This window comes from Hippocampus comes, unplaced genomic scaffold, assembly GCF_001891065.2.
Source record: "Hippocampus comes isolate QL1 unplaced genomic scaffold, H_comes_QL1_v1.1 scaffold7, whole genome shotgun sequence".
NCBI lineage: Eukaryota > Metazoa > Chordata > Actinopteri > Syngnathiformes > Syngnathidae > Hippocampus > Hippocampus comes.
Window position 1 is genome coordinate 7,697,347 of NW_017842060.1, and position 20,150 is coordinate 7,717,496.

Sequence of the window (20,150 nt, forward strand, 5' to 3'; positions counted from 1 at the left end):
GCCAAACTTGGTACATTTCCACAACACAGAATCAACCCCCAAAACTACCAGTTAAAACCGGAGTGTGACAACCGGAAATTAAACATGCTGTAATTTTTGATCCTTTGACTACTTTATTTTAACCTAATAATGTCACAATCATCCTATCAAGACACCTGTGCAAATGCATAAAATTTACCTTTAAAATTGTTTTGCTTTTTTTGTGTGTGTGTGTGTCTACGTTGTACATTGTGCAATAAAGGAAAGTGACCTCAGTGCTTGAACAGTTAAAAAAATGTATTTAGGATTCAGGGTTGCACATAATTCCAGCAGCTGTCTCAACATGAATTTTGACAGTTTCGAGTAAATAGGCTGAGTGGAAAATAAATAGTGAATTTTTTTTTTTTTAGGCTGTCAAATTAGAACTGGAGAAATCCTGGGCCAGGAGTTGGAGTGTTGACTTGGAGAGGCCCAGGTGTAAACTTCGGAGGTAGTTCACACACCTATGTAGGAGGAGAAATGAACATTCCTTTTGAAAAACATTCGCAAAAGCACAATACAGTGAGCAGGTATGATTATTTACTGATCTGCAGAGTTAAGTATACGGAATTTAACAGCACTTTTTGAATCTCTACACGTGTTAAAAATAATGATCCAATTCTACGACAGCATTTTCTGTCACTGACTGAAGAGTAGAGCTTCCCATTTTTGCAGATGCCAGATTGTTCCAATTCCCTAACCTTTTCAGTCATTGTGATCTTAACCAATCAAGAGTCTCTTCAATGAAAACAATCAAATCTGAAACTATTGAAGCTGTTGATTGTTTGCTCACCGGGATGGCTCGTCCTCTTGCTGCCTTGTAGAGCGACTGATGGAGCGGAGGGCTGGTAGGTAATCAACGCATACAGCCTGCCTGTTTCCCAGCAGGCCAAAGTGCTGACTGCTCAGCACCGCTTGGCTCATCTTGTACCTCCTATAGCACATGCTGTGGATAAAAAGCACATGTCGTACACTCGCTGACCACTTCATAAGGTACACGCGCCAGGGGAACCGAATGACAAAAATGGCAAACACACAGTGAAGAACTTTCACCCTTTCATGCACCCTGTAACTTGATAACATGATAAGCTGTCCACTAAGGTAACCGCTGTCCCTTAAAGGGTGAAAAAAGGGCAACTTTTATACAGTCGTTCTTTTCACGTAAAAACAGGACAGCCCACTCTCTTTAACAAGTAGTCGCGTGTGTGAAGTTGAAATATAGAACACTCACATTGGGTCAGCTGGAGGTTGACGAGTGAGGTGTGTTTGTCCAAGTTCCGGTCTGCGCATCTGTGCTTCAGTTTCAACGTCCGACATGTGACTCCAACACCCGCGACACCCCAAAGCCTCCGCAGTTGCCCGAATTTCCAAGAGTCTCTCCCGGCTGTGACTCCGCACTTCCTCCTCGCTCGTTTCATCGAATAAACCGTCTTTAATGTCAGCTCCAGTCCAGACAAAGTCCCTTGTGCATGTCACTGGATCGAGCGCTTCTGTTGTTGCGACCGTGGCGTCGATGTACGACATGACGTCAAAAAAGTCAGCCAGACCATTCAAACATTTCAAGTCTACACTGGCGGCGCCTTGTTCAGTCCTGTGATGCAGCGTCGTCTTCCGAGAGTGGGAGCATCTTTCTGATCTGCGTGTCAAACGGGATCCGGTTCCCATCATGCTGCGAAACCCAAATCCATCCCTCACTGGGTTGATGTCCGCTGCCGCCAGCTTAGACCGGAGCACTGGAGTTTGCTGGTGGGACCTCATGGGTATAAGCATCTCCAGGTTGGTGTACAGTAGAGGAACATCTCTTCTCCAGCTCTCTACCAGCTTGTTCACGTCAGGTTCAGTCGACAGATTCTGAAGAATCGCACAGAAATTAATCCTCACTGGTAATTGATGGTTCAAATAATAGCCGGAGTTTGTACAAGGTAATTAATTGATGGTTCAAATAATAGCCGGAGTTTGTACACCTGCACAATGCCACTAAATACAAGATTTGAAGTGAATTAAAATTCTTCCTTCACAAAGATAAAGAACTACTGTTTCTACCCAGGCTGGCTTTACACTACAAGATTGATGTGACGTCACTGATGGCGTCGGGGTTCACTCGAGAATTGACTGTCGACCAGTCCGGGCTTCAACTCTCCGTGACCCCCGAACCGGCTCAAGAGCAAGAAAATGGATGGATGGTTGAAGTGACATGACTCCATTTTTCTCTCGTGTTCTGGCCAGTAATATACACGAGGAAAAGGAAAGGCAAGGAATCGGATAACCGAAAGACACACTGTTTTTAAAAAATATGTCACGACATGTGCATGTAATGTACATTATAAATAAAAAGAAATAATTAAATAAGGGAGGATTATTATTTTGGAAAGGCAGAATTTGAATTTGACCTGATGAATTTTTCCAATGTGTGTAACATACCTTCAGAAGGTTCAGCAGATGGTTTTGACTCACAGGATGAAGACCCAGCATGCTCGCAGTGCAGCCTGCACTAGGTTGGGGAAGCCTGAGAACTTCCCCTTCTACATTGATGCCTTCCAAACACACACGACACACACAAACGATTGCTTTCTGCAGTCAAATGTTGTGGCTTAAGTGTATCCCGAGAGAAGCACGACAACCTTGAACACTTTTCACCCACAACTGGAGCTGGAGGAGACAACGTCTGACGTCACCCCTGGCGAGTGTGATGAGGCTTCTCACATCGTCAATCTCCATTTTCACGCCCTCGGCCAAACATAGAAGCTGCAGGTAGCTGCAGACGTTCACCTGTTGTGAGGCAACTTGAAGCGTGAAAAGCCGGTCAACATGAGCACGGGTTAAAAAAAAAAAAAAAAAAAAAAGTACGCAGCAGCCGGATCTCACAGCTGATGGCGTCTTAAAAACAACTTCTTCCAAGCTGCTGCTGAATCGCTCTCTGAATGTAGAATCTAAGGATGAAATAAAAAGCATGCATAGTAATAAAATGCGGGTTTCGGCATTCTCACAAATACTCAGTTCTCCAATCATCTCTTGCTCGCAACACAATTTCCAGAGTTAAATATACAAGCTCATGGTGCCAGTAACTGCTTTCTGTCTCCAAAAGCAAAAAAAAAAAAAAAAAAAAAAAAAAAAAGGCAGAAGACACTGTCGTTTGTCTATAATGGTACATTACTGATTTCATTCTAAGTCCGTTTAACTTGAAAACTAAAAAACATTGTAAAAGAAAAACATTAACCATATGCTAATGTATATGTACGTTTCATATATCGTCTATGTTTGTTTGCAGGCTACATTCGGGATCCATGAAGCATGAGGTACTTTGTATGATGAGAGTATGGGACGGAGAGGAAATCATTGTCCTTTGATCTGTTTTTATTTACCGTTAGTGGTAAGAACAACTGGCCTCTTTGTCGTCATCATGAAAGTCTTGACGGCTGCCAAGAAACCGACATCCTCTTCAAATATGACATCAACCTATAAGAGAAGAAGCAGAGGAAACATTTAAATGTACAATAAATAAGATATTCCGGCGTGACTGTCCCACCTCCTCAAACAGGATTAGCGACATAGCTCCTTTTTTGTTCTGCGGTCTCGCTTGATGCTCAGGCCCAAGTTTCAGTTTGTCATGCGATGTCTCCGCTGGCGACAGATTGCACAGGTGATCTGCTTTGGCCTTCGTCTTAAAGAAGTTTGTCAGAGTGACCGCGGCTGGACTCTCCTTTCCTGTGCATCCGCGGCGGCCAGAGGTCTGCTTTCTTGAGCTGGGGGCCATTTTCTTGGGAGGTGGCAATTTGCCTCCTAGGGTAAAGAATGCAAATTAAACCCACGCAGGAAGACAGGGGCCTTCGATGCGAAATGAATAATTGCGGGGACATGGGCCATCTGCTGGTTTAATGCTTCCACTTTAGTCGTCCCTACAGAGGAGTGGTGGGCAAATGTTTGATTTTTAAAAAAGGACTGATGGGCCAGATCATTTCTAAATTTGGGGGGGGGGGGGTGTAGTTTAAATGCGTATATAAATTAGTTTAACAATAAAATGATTCTCTCATGTTTGTTTTATTGATGATAGTGTAATTAACCAATGAAAACAAGTTACGTATGTGTTTATTTTACAGCTTTTTATTATGATTGTCAAAAAAAATCAATTCACAAATTATCAAATGAGATAAAGCAATTAAAGATACTATAGAAAGCCAATTACACATTTTAACTACCTATAACCAATTTTAGAGAGGATTTTATTTTTATTTTTTAATATTATGGGATGCTTGCCACTGTAAGCTAACACTGTTTTTATTCTTTCTACCCCCAAATTTTGCTGCTGTAGACTGTAAATTTCCCCAGTGTGGGGCAAATAAAGGATATCTTATCTTATCTTATCTTAAATCTTCAGGTTTGTCTATACGTGCCCTGTGACTGACTGGAGACCACTCCAGGGTATGCCCCCCTGCAAGCCTTATGAGGACAAGCGCTTCACAAAATGGATGGACAGACAGCAAGGAAAAAAAAAAAAGTACGATTTTCCTAGTTCGTAATCCTACCATCTAAATGTTGCCTTTTAGAGGAGCAGCCTCTGGTGCCGTAGTTGTGAAAGTAGGCCGGTCTCAGCGGGTCCTTCCCGGCCGTCTCCACAAGGTGGGACTGGGTCGCTTCTTTCAGCTGATACAGAAGCTGGCGCCCATTACGTTGGGAGGAAGAGTTCACCTCAAATACCTGTCAGTTCATACGAGAAAAGGAAATTGAAGGTCTTCACGAGAGTTTGCTTGAAGACTTTGCAGATTGTGACCTTGAAGCCGAGCCCCTGAGCGCAGGCGTACACTGATGCAGTCTTGCCCACGCCTGAAGGACCCGTGATCAGCATGGTATTCCACGGCGGCTTTTCATGGTTGTCCGCGGAGCCAACCTCACCCTGGAAGTCTCCACAATCCCACGAATCTGCATTCAAATGACACGTGAGACATTTTAGTTGACATTACACTACAAATGACACCTTTCAATCTTTTTTTGACCGAAAAAATGTGAGCGGACAATAAATCCACATTACAATGGAGTAGTAATACAAAGTATTAATCACAAAAAAAAAAAAAAAAAAAAAAAAAAAAAAAAAGCAGTTTTGAAGAAAATAATGCTTCATTTTGGTCAGTGTGAAGGATTTATGTATTATTTTATATAGTGTCAAAATAAGTTTGGAATTAGGAATGTAAAAAAAAATATGCTAATAACGGTTTAACAACAGGAACCGATTATTTATATTTTCATTCCTTCTATGGGAAAACCTACCTTACCTTGAGTACAAATGCTTCCTCTGCTCTTTTCTTCATTTTTTATTTGCTCCACGATCCTATTCTCATTGCAGTTGATCCACCGTTTCCACATTGTCAACCAACTGAAAAAGATGCTAGTGTGCATTGAACTTAAATCAACATTAGTTGAAAGTGTGTCTGTCGTTTATGAGCGCTTACCTGTGCAGTTTGTTCACTTGGAGGATATTGCCAATAAGTTCACTTGCACATTGAGGACTGTACTTGTCTGTCCACAGCTCATCCTCCCAACTGGACACTAGAGCACACATTACTGAATAGCACACAAACGCGAGCTTTGGAAGATATAATCAGAATGTATACCTTTTCGCATAATTTCAAGCGTTTCGTCATGATCTGTGTAAATAATTCTCCCGCTTCCATTCGCAACCTGCTGCTTAAGTCTCCGAGTGCGGCTCAGCCTGCTCGCTTTGGGACGCGTTTCGACCGAATACTTCGTTGAGAGGTTGGAATTAGCCGTATCTTCAGTGAAGATATTAGACCTCAGGCTTTTGGAGGCCTTCTCTGAGCCGTCCTGTTTCTTCTTCAAATCCAAGTGCTTTGCCCCTTTAAGAGATAAAGAAAGATGCAGATAGCATCACATTGTAAACGGGATCCCATGCACCAAATTAGAGGTCAAACTCCGGCCATCCAGATCACTTCCTGTGGCCAATGAAAGTTTGCCACCATTGTTCCTTGACTTCTATTCAAAACTTGTTGGATGATTTCAGTCAAATGCAGGGAGAACTATGTAATATGTGTAACAGCAAATGTATTCAGATTCTGATTTTTCTGTACAAAACATTCAGGAATCTTTAGGGTACAGGTGTACAGAGTTCCCGCATGGAACATATTCGGGAAGGGACAGGAAGTTGAACAGTGTTGCGCTTTAGCCACATGTCTATTTCATCAACAAATAGCAGATTAGGGTGACCAAACACCCTCTTTTGCCTGGACATGTTTTAAACCCTGTCCCGCCGTCCAGGGGAGTTTAACAAATTCATGAAAGTCTCCGGCTTTAATTATTTTTCACGGCACCAATTAACATGTGTTTAATTTGACTGACATTTTTTTTTGGCGTGCATTTTAAAAAAATGATGGGAGATCGTTCGCAGTGTACCATTACCGGGGTGAGAAGACACGGCAGGACCAGTGTGTGGAGCAGGTACGCCCAGGTACGCGTGTGAGTGCCATAAAAAAAAAACTGTTTGCAGGTGGTTGGCAACCAGCTCCGCCACTCGCCCAATGTCAGCTTGGATAGGCTCGAGCACACGAGTGACTCGAGTGAGAATAGGGGTACAGAGAATGAATGTATAAATGAACTAATTGATTTGCACCTGTCATTCCAGAATCTGGTACCCTCTCTCTGGCTTTCCTCTGCAGTGTTCCAAACACACCTTGGACTGGGAATGCTGTATTGGATGCTTGGATGTCCCGCAAAAGGCTGTGCAGAGTTTGCTCGGATGATACACGTGACTGCTGCAGGAATGATGAAGTCTTTGGCACCTTATCACCCGTTGCCAACATATCAGCTTCACACTGAAGATGGGGCATCTTCCGCTCTGTCTGCATACACCTGCTCCTTTTTCTGCCGTCCTGCTGTAGGTTAAATACATGTATTGATACTGAAGTCAGATTAGATAAATTATAGATTGATAGATTTGACAGACAACACTAACGCCCTTACCTCGTGTTTGAGATCTCGCTTCATGACTAAACGAAACATTGTGTAGACACGTTCTGGTGTGTTTCAGTTTGTTCGTCGCGACGAAAAAGCCAAAATGTCAAAAAGTAGCCTTGTAGCATTTTGAACATGGCGCCTTTACGTCGAGTCGACTGCTTGCGTTTCGGTCGAACTAATCATTCACCCTTTCATACACTCGACTTCGCAGTTCACGCGAGTTTATTTTACAAAAAAAGTTACATACCGATACCGACGACTGGAAGCGACATCAAAAAGTAGTGGAAGTAAAACTTTACGAGTTTTGCCCAACTTATTTTTTCCCAGCAGAACAAACTCTCTTTTTGACACACTACTGCCACCTGCAGTTGTGATGGCTCAACTATTCGATTAAAGATTAATACATGCGCATGAAAGAGAATAGCAACTATTGATTAGTTTCCTTGAGACCGTTTTTATTAATAAAACTTGTGCGTGTGTGGGGGAGCGACTGTAGTTTCAAAAACTGGCAGACGAATAGTCAGAAGGCAGTAATGTACAGAGACGGATGAAAATCGATTGCAATTGATGGAGAATGAGCGGTGGAAGAAGGAATGGGCATCTTCATATTCAATTGTTGCTAAAGGCGCATCAGGAATGTACTGTTTTAATAGCGTTTCAAAACTTTCAATAAAACCTTTTTCATGTGGTTGGGGGAGGGAGACACAATTTTTTGTAATAACACTAATAAAAATGTATTCTTTCAGGATACACGATATATATGAACAGGTTGTTCGACAGGGGCAAGTGGTAGATTTAGTAGACTGAATGGCTGCTTATCTACATGTGCACTGTAATTGAATGGCAGTCATTCCAGGGTGTGCCTCGCATCCCAGCCAGGTACATGGGATAGGTTCCAGATGTTGTCCATTTGCTGTAGATACTGTAGCTACGTGAGGTCAACAAATTACAACCAGCTCCCAATATCGCAATCAACTATGACCGATTTGTAAAGGCTCATTTGAACAATGCAGCATAAATTAGGGTGATTTTTATTTATTTATTTAAATATAAAAACCCTAAATCCAAAGTGTACGTCTTTACATGATTCTCAATGGGATGTTTTGTAAATAAAAGGCGAGAAATTCTCCCTTTTTTTTCTTCACCAGATGAAAGAAATAAATCTGACTTCTACAGATAAAAATATACCAAATTAGGGTTGGGAATGAACCATCAATGTCAGTTTATACCCAAAGCCACCAAAAAAAAAAAAAAAAAAAAAAACCCCTAACAGAACTCAAAATACTGATAATAACCCCTTTGGTAAACCGGCACCGAAAACTATAATCTAACTGTTATTCTTTGAACTCTATTGTCCAGAAAAAAAAGGTTTTGGGTAGCCCAAACACACTCCCTTATTGTATAAACGGCCTGACATTTCTTGTACTCACAGTATCAACAATGATACTAAAACACAAGTTCTTCAGATTCTCCACTGATGACTAAGGAAAGGCTGTATAACACATTTGGGCGTAGCTCTGAGTTTATGAAAACGGAAAATCTCTAAATACAAAAACATCAAGTGCTAAAAGTAATCAGCTATGGGTTTTAAAAAGGTTATCATGTATGTGTACAATTCACGTTAGCAGTACAGTTTCAACTGTTGTTCGAACGATCCTCATCTTAGCCGGACACACAAGAACAAGGGTGGGGAACCAGGGTCCAGTCCTCCAGAGTAGGCCATATAATTGTATTAGGAAAAAGAAACAAAACAAAAACCAAGATTATATATATTAGGAGCTTTTGTGGGTTAAAAATTTGTTTGGGCTTGGATCAAATACTCTCATGAACCGGGCATCCCCACCCCTGCAATCTGTTCATATCACCCAGTCGTGATGTGGGTGATTCAATTCTACATCATTCATATTTGGTTGAGTTCAAGTTTTAAAAACTTGTTTACCTTGTATAATGGTCTGTTTGCAGTCAGACGCTCTGCTGACCACCTCTAAGCACCAAAAGGTTGGAAATGTTTATTGAAGGGGGAGAACCCTAAAACCCTCCCCTGCGACTACTACAAGCCTGCATCAGTCCGTGAGAGCGCTTTTTGTCCTCTTGCCCTGCTTCCCCACAGCGGAAGACGCCGCGCCGCCGTTGCAGCTCCCCGCCGCCGCGAGCAGCGCGCGCTCTTGCCGTTCCTCGGCATCCTCCGGGAGCTCCTCCTGGATCTGCTTCAGACGCGCCATGGCCCGGTCGATGGTGGCCGTGCCCACCAGGTTGAAGTCGTGCATGCTCACCAGGTGGAGGAGGAAGTTGCGGCAGAGGTTGCGGCGGACGATGTGCGCGCCACAGTCATCCACAAACAGTATGATGGCCTGGTTCATCTGGTTATCCGCTATGAAGCTGCCACACAGACCACACCACAACTTTATTGGATGAGAAATCCAAGTCAGTAGACAGGTTCATCTCTATTATGGTCGAAAGGTTAATTAATTTCAGTCGTTTGATTCAAAGAGTCAAGTCAAATTCCGTCCTTTAACGCAAAGGAAAATACTTCTTACGCCAATTTGTTACCTTTTTTTCTATATTAATTTTTATTTTGTATTTCTATTTTACTGTATATAGTGCATCAATGTTGTGGCTGGTGAGTATATATGATGATTTGGTGTCCACATACCCATGCTGCATGACATGAAGGTTCCACAACTTCATCACCTCCTTCTCTCCTTCATTGACATCTGTGAACTCATCCAGTTGCTGGACAAATAAGTAAATAAATGCTCAGAACAACAATTAGTATCACGGGTTTATGCTGTACTTGTCATTTTGGTAATAAAACAAGCCACAAATTCGACAGTAGTCACAAAGGAGACCTCCGGACATTAAAAAGAATTTCACTAATTTGCACAGTGTAACCTTGGTTCAGGTCCGATGTGGCTTCACATTGGACGTCTTCAGCAGAGTGCAAGGTTCATATTACAATGTTTACATGCCACGGTTCTCGCCTTACGTTTCAGTCTGAAATGCTCCCACACTTTCAGCATCTTCCCACGGCCTCAACTAAAAAGTTCGCTTCCGACTTCCTGTGTATGTGATGTTAAGGATAAGATAAGAAAACCTTTATTTGTCTCACAATGGAGACATTCCCATTCGCGTGTGACGTCTGCTTGCAATTGTGCTTTTGACTTGCAAACTGCGACGTGAACCTGTTTAATTATTGTACAGTCAGTTATTCACGAAACGAAAAACTTTACTATTAGCGGTTCTTGTGGTCGTGCCAAAGGCTAATATGTAAATGTTGCTTTGGATCTTTGCATCTTAAGACCTAGCATCTCGGTTGAAGTGAGAGGAGAAGCTTCATTTAGTCAGGCCACAGCCTTGTTGAATGGAACATTTTTTTCTGGGATTTAGTGGCATCTATAGAACGATACGCAACTACACACCTTTATGAGCGAGCAAGAATTACAGATCCACTATTTGCTGCAGGGCGCCCCCACAACACAACATTCTAATCATTTCACCAAATAGTTTCTGATAAGTCGTGGCAAAGATGCGATTCTCCGACAGTTTAAGTAGTCTGTCGGCATAATAGAAAAAAATGGCAGGCAGTGGCAGCTCTTACCGTTGCAGTTTTCTCTCTGAGCCACTCGGGATCCCGCTCATCCTCGCTGTCCACTTCCATCTCCTGGGGTCGCAGCGGCATGCAGCTGTCACTATGGAAGTAAAGGCGGTTGTGTCCGCTCACGTAGGTCCTCTGCTGTTCCATCTCGCCCTCCTCGGACTCTAGAAACTCAGACAGGCTCGGCTTGGTCCTTTTAGGCCTGCAAAAGAAAAACACAAAGTAACCATATAGTATCATGTGACAATACCACCGCCTCAACTTTTTGGCGCTGATGCATTTAAGCAGTCATTCCAAGCGATGTTACGGTGTGGTCAACAGATAAGATAAGAAAAGAAATCCTTTATTAGTCTCGCAATGGAGAAATTCTCAATTCACAGCAGCAAAGTTATGAAAGGAAGAAGTCGAAAAACAAAATATAGGAGCTGCTGGAAAGGCAGCCACTCTCGCGGCGCCATCTTGAAGTCAAAATAACCAAATGACACAACACAACACATTGGACAGACAGTCGTGCAATCTTAATCACTTTTCGGTTACCTGCAAACCAGTATGTGAGTGACGGCGGTCCTCTTGACGGGGCCGTTGCGGCTGAAAGCGAAGCCCGGCTGGCTGTGGATGTCCTGAGGATTGCCAACGTACGAGCCGTCATAACACTCGTTGATGGACACGTCTATCCTTGCTCCTTTGGGGTGAGGCTGCAAATTCAAACATGGGAAAAAATATCTGAAACACACTGTTGAAGACAACCACCATGGTGAATTTTTTCCCCCTACATAGATTTCAATATCACCAGTGTCCAAAGAAAAGCAAAAACAAAGGACTATCTTTTCTTAAATGCAAAAGCAGGCTTTAAAAAAAAAAAATAGATGTATGGTGTGAATGTCGGTTTTGATTATCTGTTTGAAGTGCTTTGGTATCATCCTTCCGTGGTACATGTGTGCAATGACACCCTCCCCCCACCAAACTTGACAAAAGGAATTAAAAATAATAACTGGGGGATACATGCGTTCCTTTGGACAACAATGAGTAATCACTTGTATTTGCTCTATAACACCGTCAATTCTGCATAGACGTTTTGCTCAACATTTTCCTGTATATACTCTGGCACGAATACTGGCAATTTGGGGGAAAATATCACTGACACCATAACAATAGACCACCTCATCTTTTTTCCCCCCCATGTTTCATTTCATGATTGTGCTATTCTTCAAGAGGAACTAAACCGAGGAAGTGAAAACTTTGTTTCATTTTAAATGTGCATATCTTCCTTATCACGAGCTGCTTGCTGAAATCACAAAGTGTCTATTGTGTATTTAAAAAAAAGTGAAATTATTGCATCCAATCGCTTTTGTGATCAGATCATTTTTGGGACTTTTCACTCGACATGTTTCATGGAACTTTTTTTTTTTTTTTTGCCAATTGCGGCACACTGTGCCGCACTTCCTCCGTCAACCGCTGCGTGTTTTCTAGCTCATCCCGGTGATACACAGGCTCGAATGTACACCCACTGCAACATCTCTTCCAGTCTGCAGCCAATCGTGATTTCGCTCAACCTGGCACCCCCTTATGATGACTCATTATTCTGTTTAAAATGTACTAAAGGGTGTTTTCTTTCAGGTCTGGTACACAACTGCCAGGTTGAGTAAATTTATGAATACAACTATAATCTCTAGCCAAGGTGTTATTTCAGTAAAATGCATTTGAAAGATTCATCAAGACTCCCAAAAATTGGATTTGTTGGTTGGACTGCTGCTTTCTATTCACAAGCAGAAATACTAGCATAATTATGGCAGTTGTCGGCCAAGATCTAAATTTGTTTGACCGGAATATTTTGATTTTAGGCACTCCCCGTGATTCTTAAATGCCTCTTAAAAAAAAAAAAAAAAAAAAAAACCCTCATGACTTTTAAATACTTTTTACTTCCACAAAAGATATGATAGGAATGTTATTCTTCCTTACCACATAGTTGAAGATGAAACGTGAGTGTGAGAGTTTGAGGTGTTTGAGGAGGCTGTAGAGCTTGCTGCAATTTAGCGTGCACCAAGGGCAGTGAAGGTCATCCCTCGCCTCTGTCTGTTGCCGCGTATTGTTGTTGTACAGGAACTAAGTCAGGAAAAGGTCAGACAACACGTCCAGTAACTGGATGATGAAAGCCATGTCGACGGTGGTACATTATGCATCATCACTCTTCTTAAAAGGTGGTTTACCTGATAAAATATCCGTAACTTTTGCCGTGGCTCACATGGGATGAGTTCTTTCCTCATCTGGATATCTGTGCTGACCGACTCCTTCACTGCTGAAAAGGAATACATGGAGGAGAGTTGTTCAACCAGTCAATAAAGCACTTTATCAAAACTTGTTACTATTATACAGTTGTTCATTTTCATAATAAATAAATAAATATATTGGAGCTGAACTGTACAACATGAAAATGAAAATGCAGGTGAGTCTTTCAAATGCAGCTCGTAAAGAAACAAGGGTCTCACCCAAGGGGGTGGCTCTGTGGTGACTAGTCCTGGTCTCCATGGGGCCAGAGCTGTCCGAGTTTCGGGTAGCCAGGGGTTTGGCGACGGGGGCTGTAGACTTCCCACTGGCTTCACCAGTCCAGCGTAGAGTAAATTGCAATGTGGGTCCCTGAGAAAATGTTTCAAACGGTGGCAGCCTCTGAAGTAGGGGAGACACGACACCACGTTGGTCAGTGATTTGCGATGACAAAGACCAGCAGTGGAACCGGGATTGTAAGCGTCACGGAGCCAAACGTCACCTTGCCATCAAGAATCGTCTCCCACGTGGCTCGCTTCTTGCTCACAGGGCTGTCCTCCATCCACTGCATGGACACCTCATACTCTCCATCCAGCAACTGCAACCTCCTGCACACGTCAAAAAAAGGAGGCATTTACAATAACCAGTCCCTTAATTAAGAAAACAATCAAATACGATCCAACACACACAATGTATTCGACTTTTGCCTGAACTGTCCTCCCTAATGTGTTATTGTGTGTAAATGCCAAAAGGTGAGTTTAATAACTAAATACGGTTTTAGTAAAGTTCTATTGTTCAAGGATGATGGACTTGTAAACAAAAGGAACACACCTTGTTAAGAAAATGACACCAGAAAGGCAACCGGCAAGGTGCAGCAGTGCAATTCTGTATGCATCTACGTCATCAGAATTTTCATTGACAGAAAAAGGATGTCCGTTTTATTTCGCTGCCATTGGGCATAATCCCCACACCTCCCAAATCATCACTTTTCAGAGGACCGAAAAAACAGCACGTTTGTTCCAACAATTAACATTGCATCATCAAAGAGAACACGCCATTGTTTACTTCTGAGTAGTCATTAATTCGTAACACGTGCAGACTGACCAATAGTATAAATCGTGAAAAAATATGACATTTACTAAATTGTGACACGGGAGGCTCTGGCCTGATGCAAACAATTTGATTATTCAAAATACGTTGTATTTACAAAATACAGTATATTGGCAGCAGGAACATCACACGCATTATAATCAGCATGATTTGTTCTTATCAGTGTAGATGCGTCATAAAAGATCCATAAATGTACCTGTTCTTATCAAAGACAGTCATTTGAGCAACATATGTCTCTGTTGTGTCCCCTTCTTCCTTATGAGACGAGTTCCTCTTCTTTCTACTTTGAGTATCTCTCACATCTACACACACGGATATATTGTCATTATATTTGTATCATAGAAGGCGCCACTGTCGACTTTGAGGAGCTGCTGACCGATGTTCTCGTTGGCTTCGCCGTTGGGCAGGCCATTGGCATCCCTCCGGCCCGTGCGCGACACCCTGAAGAGGAGCGAGTACGACTTGACCATGTGGCTGTTGCTGGGCTCAAATTCGTTGCTGGACACCACTAAGGAGGGACAGGAGGCCAGCTTGCTTTGCTGGCTGTCAGGGTTCAAAGGCACCTGCTTTTTACCTGTAGGCACTTGCTTAACTGGGCAGCTGACATCCTGCAAGGAGCAGAAGAATGAGCGAATAAACAAGATGACACGACGAAAGAGGCTGAATGTGACGACTAACCTTGCGTTTTTTATGGCAGACTTTGACAAGTAGCACCTCCAAGGAGACGGAATTTTGCTCATTCTCTGAGTTCTGAGATGGCTTTTCTAGACGTAGGAAAGTCAAAATAACAATGTCATCGTTATGGTGGAAAAGTGTGGCGGTCAGAGTAGATCACCACATCATGTAAAATTATTTTTAATATTTGGCGGGAAACGGTCAGCTGAATTGAGTCTGGACGCATGTTGTCAGGCTGTTTACATGCCTCACTAGGTGCTTTTTGGTTACCAAGAGAGTTGAAAATTGGCTCAGCTCATAATTATTTAATAATGCTTGTGACCCATGATGGCTATGACATGAAATAATGACAACATTTTTCTTTATATGAAAAGGGAGACATATTTGTGAGGGAGGTGTTAATTTGTCTTAAGCGCACATCTCACTCAGCGACTAATTTGGGCATTGACTATGAAAGATGGCAAATACAAATATTTTAGAACATTACATTATTTTCTTGGGGCATTTGGAGTCAGAGGACACCTTTCAATGTGTAAATATTTCCCTTAAATTCTTATTCTGGCCAGTGCATCAATGCTTATGGGTACAAGCATAGGTCTACTTACCGTCCTTATGGAAGAACCCAGTAAAAGTTAATTGCAGATGAGAAGATAAGCTAAAACACACACAAAAGTGGAAATTAAGTTAAATGCAATTATTTATTTGGTTATTGGTTGGAACACTGAAAGATCGTTTCGGCCAATGTTACCTGGGAGAATCCTGCTCTCCCTTCATCTTCTCTACAGTTTGCAACATGTTATCTACTTTGAATGCTTTCCTGGGAACAAAAAGAAAGATAATTAGAATCAAGTTTTGCACATAAGACAACAGAGAGTAGAGACAGATGCATAAGTGACACTTTTTGTACCTTTTGGCATTGGAGCGACCATTTCTATGAGACATGAAGGTCAGAGTCCTGTGCAAAAATATCGGCTAAAAGGGAGGAGGATGCAGTCGTTTTTTTAGATACTCAATTCTTTCAGGAAAAAAAATAAGAACGTAACTTACTGCAATCAAGTTCCTGGTGCGAAGAAATCTGTATATCTGTGTTGGCTCTGGGAAAGAAAGCAAATAATCTGCACTTCTACAAAACCCTATGTATATTAACACGTTATAAACAACCAAATGAAAAGAAATGTCACAAGTTAAATGATTCGAGATTGGGGCTGTGAGAAAAACAATCAAATGAGTCTCTCTAATGTAAACACTAGGAAACTGGACCACATCACACCATTCACAAATCACAAATTCTGTGAGTCAAAGAATACATTTTAAAACTTTGCTGGTGGTCTCATAATTTCTGAATTGTCTTGGACCAAAATACACACAAGATGTACCAGAAACCTACGAAGCATACAGACCCTTCAGGTCAACTGGGACAGGTCTCTTATGTGCTCCCAGAACCAGAACCAAAGTGAAGCAGCATTTAATTACTATGCTCCTCACTTGAGGAACAAACTCCTCGAATACCCGACGTCTGCTAAAACTGACAGTTCATTTAAATCAGGGCTAATAATATTGTTTACTGCAGCATTCTCATAAATGTATCCTTTATTCTCTTCTTTTAAGCCCCATTTGCACAGCAACTTTTATCTAGAATGATGCTTGGTTTTACAGTGAAACTCCTCTACAGCGAGAACTACATGGGCGAAAGTACCCCGTAGTGTGAAAAAATCTTCATGCATTAACACCATTCCCACTCTCCTGCCCCCCATACAACAAAAAAAAAAAACAAAAAACCCTGTTGCATTATACGAAATCTTTTTCTCTGCTCTTGCCTGGCGAAGAGATTCACTACAACAAAGTCTAATCCAACAGCGACCTCTACTGCTTCGTTTGGAAACGGCAACAGCAACCACCACACTGGTTGACAGTAAATATTCCCATCTACAGAGTTCTTTCAAAAGGAAATTCCTTCACCCGGACTAAAAACCTATGCATTAAAATTTCGACTACGATGTTACAGTAACGATCAATTCATAACACCGGAATTTGCACTACCCGGAACCCGGAAGCCATACAGAAGCATGCAGTGGCGCAAACACAAGCAAGTCCCGCTCGATACTACGGAATAACTCTGTCCGCGCCGCTATTTACTCTCATTGGATACAAAACGGCAACATGTAAGTGACTCTAATAGCATGAGTTTTACAGGAATAGTGAACGATTTTTATTTCGTTCACAGCTCCGACTTTTCTGAACGCAACATACTCATAGCTGCTCTGCCATTGGCTTACTGAGCATCATCCTGGCCTCCGATTGGCCAAGAGGGACCTCACTATCTATGTGTGTAGATACTGTAGCTAGATCCGTGGAAGATAGAGTGGAATCCATCCGATTAGCTGCTCAGAGTAAATTGCTTGTGGCTCGACGGACAGTCAAATAAACGAACGTTTCCTGGAATGCTTTACTTGTTATCATGCTAAAAACCTTACGCTAACTGGGGCGCCAATTAGAGAGAAGGCGAGTTCCATCGCGCTAACTATGGCCATCGAGGGCTACGAAGCGTCCCGTGGCTGGCTTTAAAAGTTCATTGCATGACATCCGCTGAGCAACGCTGTCTTGAGTGGCGATCGAGTTAGAGACAGTGAGATGGTGGAAAGAAAAGCCACCGGGTCCAGGAAGTATTTGTTATTGTTAGATTCATACGAGCATGGACGTTGCATTGCTAAAATGGCTACAAAACGGACCTTTGGATGTTAAGCAGCTAAGACAAGAAGCGCTCTGACGCTGGAAGAGAGGGTAAAAGTGATCAAAATGAAAGACAGAGGAAGCAAAATAAAATACATTATCCAAGAAATTGATGTAAGTGAAAGTGAACGCTGATCGTAAATTTCGCAATTTCTTTCCCTTTTTTTTCTTTCTACACGGACTATATGAAGTGTCAAATAAGTGTGTGCTCATACTTATGCACTATTGGAATAAAAATAAAGAGTACACATACGTTTGTGTGTGTGTGTTTACATCTGAGATCAAATTTGCTACAGTGAAAAACCCCCTGTTGTGAAAAATGGCTTGCTGCAAACATGATTTCGTTGTAGAGGAGTTTCACTGTAATCTAATTATTTGAGATGATTTTTAAATAATCTCTTAATATTTAGTTTTTCTTTGTGTAATGCTTTCAATGTTTGATGTGAAGCACTTGGAATTGTTTTGGAAATGAAATGCGGTGGGCAACTAAACTTGCCCTACCTTGCCTGTAACCAAATGAAGGCAGCTGGTCTACTGAGTTAAACTAGTTAGTACATAATCTAACTACAGAGACACTACTTTATTCCTGTTTTTTCATGTTTATTTTTTGTTATATTCAAAAGTAGTAAATGATTATGTACACAGTACATTTTATTACTAAATATACCACTGTACATTGATGACAGTTTACAATTACGGGCTGTGAGGAAAAGACTTGAATAGAATTAAACTGGGAGCAAAGTACCAAATAGACACTATTGATTGAACATATTGGAGAAACGAAACCAAACAGCGACGTAGTAAAGGACTGAAGTCTCACTTTCGAAGGCCTGGAGAAAGAGCTCATGGTCGGCCTGAATCTGCTCCATCTTCGGCTTCTTCACGGAGTTCAACATAGCCGACGAGGCGGGGTACACGGCACCGTTCGCTTTGCAACCCGCCCCGCTCATAATGTGGCCGGAATTCTACGAGCGGACATAACATAAATGTTACCATTAAAACACACACAATTACTGGACAAACAATGGCTGTGCGGCAAAAGTTACCGCAACGACTAGCACGGCGGCTAGCGAAACCCACACTTGCTATCACGCTATGAAGATTGGGTCAGTGTTCTTTTGGTCCGGCGTGAAACTAATACTGACGAAGTAATTCACCTTTAAGTGCATTCGACATGAATAAAGACAACCTACCCTGGCGGATGGCATCAATTTGTTAGCCTCGCTGCCCCCAGCACAAGCCTGGAAGAATCAACAGCGGAAGCCCATGAAGATGAACAGGACGCGACGAGAACCTGGTCGCTGGCTAGTTAGCTAGCGATGCTAGCATAGTTGACCGGCAAATGAACCGGTAGATCTCCGGGTTGCCGCGTACAGCCACGAATATTGTTGTTTTATCGGATATGGACTGTATAATTTTCGTGACATTAATAACCATCTAAGAGTAATTTATCGCCGAGCGGCGTCCCTTCAATTTGGAATGAACAACAGAGCATTGCTCATTTGTCAGCCAATGAGAACTGCACTGTGTGAATCCACGGCTGCGATTGGCTACTGGAAAGAGGAAGTGACGCGTGCCCGCTCTTGGGTTCTGCGATTTTGCGGGAAACGAAGCGAGCGTTCAAGTGGACGAGTTCATACTGTCCGGCTTGCGTATTTTCCTTTACAGCATATAAAGATTTTCTCGCCAAGTATCGTTACAAATTTTGACTCACCCATCTTCGAAACTAATTAAATCACTATCAAAACTGAAGTAGCTTTTTTTACAGCATCATGCACACGTGTGAAAGCCTGGCAATATTTTTATAATAAGTACATTTGGAATGATGTGAATACCTAGCATTATTTAAAAAAAGCAAACTACATCTACATTGACACCTCGTTAAGAAGGATAGAATCCATTGGAGTGCCTGGCTGCTTGGAACATACTGGTGTGGTAACACAACTCCTCAGGGAGGCAAATGCAATGGCTCGATCTCGCCAACGCAAATGGGTCCATCCCACACAAGCTTGTTGAACTCGCCCTCCACCGACTTCATGTTCCCAGCAAAATTTCAGACCTTATTCTGGATTACTACAGTAACTTCAGGCTAACATTCACCGCAGGATTAGGTACATCAGATTGGCATCGGTTTGAGAAAGGCATTATAACCAGCACCATCTCAGTCATCCTTTTCGCCCTCGCCATGAACATAATAGTCAAGGCAGCTGAGGTAGGAGTACGCCAACCCCTAATCAGAGCCTTCATGGACGACCTGACTGTCAGTCATCACGACATCCGTACCAGACAGCAGGTGGATTCTCCAAGGCCTTGAGGAGATCATCGGCTGGGCTCGGATGACCTTTAAGACAGCAAAATTGAGGTCTTTAGTGCTCAAGAAAGGTAAAGTAGTGGACAGGTTCCGCTTCTCACTGGCTGGAGCCACCATCCCATCCATCACAGAAAAGCCAGGAAAGAGTCTTGGGAAGTACTGTACTCTGACTGGAGAATGTAATGTGTAATTGTGCCCCCCTCCCCCCAAATTACCTTGGTAAGGATTAACAAATCAAAATAACGACTAAATACATGTGCAACAATCTGTTTATATCACTGACAAGTATAGTGTGGTATCAGCAACACTAATGATATAAGCGCCTCTTAATACGAGGGCTCTCTGTAGTGGTAGGTGAAAGAATCACTGAATTAAATACAAATATAATTTAGATTTATAAAATAAGATAAAACTTATTCAAAAGATGTTTGTAGCTTTGCACACAGTCTGTTCATTGGTTTATTTTTCAATCCAGTACTGTTGTTT

General features: G+C 42.2%; 2 protein-coding genes across 6 annotated transcripts; both read right to left on the reverse strand.

The window, feature by feature from the left end:
• Positions 1 to 201: 201 nt before the first annotated feature.
• On the reverse strand, positions 202 to 7,921 carry atad5b (ATPase family AAA domain containing 5b). 4 transcript variants are annotated; one of them, XM_019862048.1, is made up of 15 exons: positions 7,229 to 7,921; positions 6,638 to 6,896; positions 5,625 to 5,867; positions 5,463 to 5,559; positions 5,286 to 5,386; positions 4,787 to 4,935; positions 4,542 to 4,713; positions 3,545 to 3,798; positions 3,381 to 3,474; positions 2,884 to 2,948; positions 2,640 to 2,787; positions 2,440 to 2,552; positions 1,250 to 1,869; positions 812 to 964; positions 202 to 482 (listed from the first exon to the last, which is right to left on the reverse strand). In XM_019862048.1, exons 2-15 carry the CDS (start codon positions 6,870 to 6,872, stop codon positions 386 to 388), a joined length of 2,541 nt encoding a protein of 846 aa, XP_019717607.1. In that variant the 5' UTR covers positions 6,873 to 6,896; positions 7,229 to 7,921; the 3' UTR covers positions 202 to 385. The 4 variants fall into 4 exon arrangements, with proteins under 4 accessions (XP_019717607.1, XP_019717606.1, XP_019717605.1 ...); XM_019862047.1 differs by having other exon boundaries at positions 6,638 to 6,899; XM_019862046.1 differs by having other exon boundaries at positions 6,988 to 7,921.
• A 243-nt stretch (positions 7,922 to 8,164) lies between these two features.
• suz12b (SUZ12 polycomb repressive complex 2 subunit b) lies at positions 8,165 to 18,878 on the reverse strand. 2 transcript variants are annotated; one of them, XM_019862050.1, is made up of 17 exons: positions 18,547 to 18,878; positions 18,174 to 18,318; positions 15,671 to 15,717; positions 15,531 to 15,595; positions 15,372 to 15,440; positions 15,229 to 15,278; positions 14,627 to 14,712; positions 14,325 to 14,556; positions 14,145 to 14,250; positions 13,341 to 13,446; positions 13,063 to 13,240; positions 12,784 to 12,869; positions 12,536 to 12,679; positions 11,114 to 11,271; positions 10,580 to 10,778; positions 9,635 to 9,714; positions 8,165 to 9,360 (listed from the first exon to the last, which is right to left on the reverse strand). In XM_019862050.1, exons 1-17 carry the CDS (start codon positions 18,559 to 18,561, stop codon positions 9,045 to 9,047), a joined length of 2,082 nt encoding a protein of 693 aa, XP_019717609.1. In that variant the 5' UTR covers positions 18,562 to 18,878; the 3' UTR covers positions 8,165 to 9,044. The 2 variants fall into 2 exon arrangements, with proteins under 2 accessions (XP_019717609.1, XP_019717608.1); XM_019862049.1 differs by having other exon boundaries at positions 12,784 to 12,872.
• Positions 18,879 to 20,150: the final 1,272 nt, after the last annotated feature.

Coding starts and splice junctions, on each gene's coding strand:
- suz12b (XM_019862049.1), bottom strand. Junction 14,251..14,324: donor CGAAGCCAACGAGAACATCG/GTCAGCAGCTCC, acceptor CCGTGTGTGTAG/ATGTGAGAGATACTCAAAGT. Junction 13,241..13,340: donor AGACGATTCTTGATGGCAAG/GTGACGTTTGGC, acceptor CCCCTACTTCAG/AGGCTGCCACCGTTTGAAAC.
- atad5b (XM_019862045.1), bottom strand. CDS start 7,026: ATGTTTCGTTTAGTCATGAAGCGAGATCTCAAACACGAG. Junction 4,714..4,786: donor CTCAGGGGCTCGGCTTCAAG/GTCACAATCTGC, acceptor ATGAACTGACAG/GTATTTGAGGTGAACTCTTC. Junction 3,475..3,544: donor CGCTAATCCTGTTTGAGGAG/GTGGGACAGTCA, acceptor CTTCTCTTATAG/GTTGATGTCATATTTGAAGA.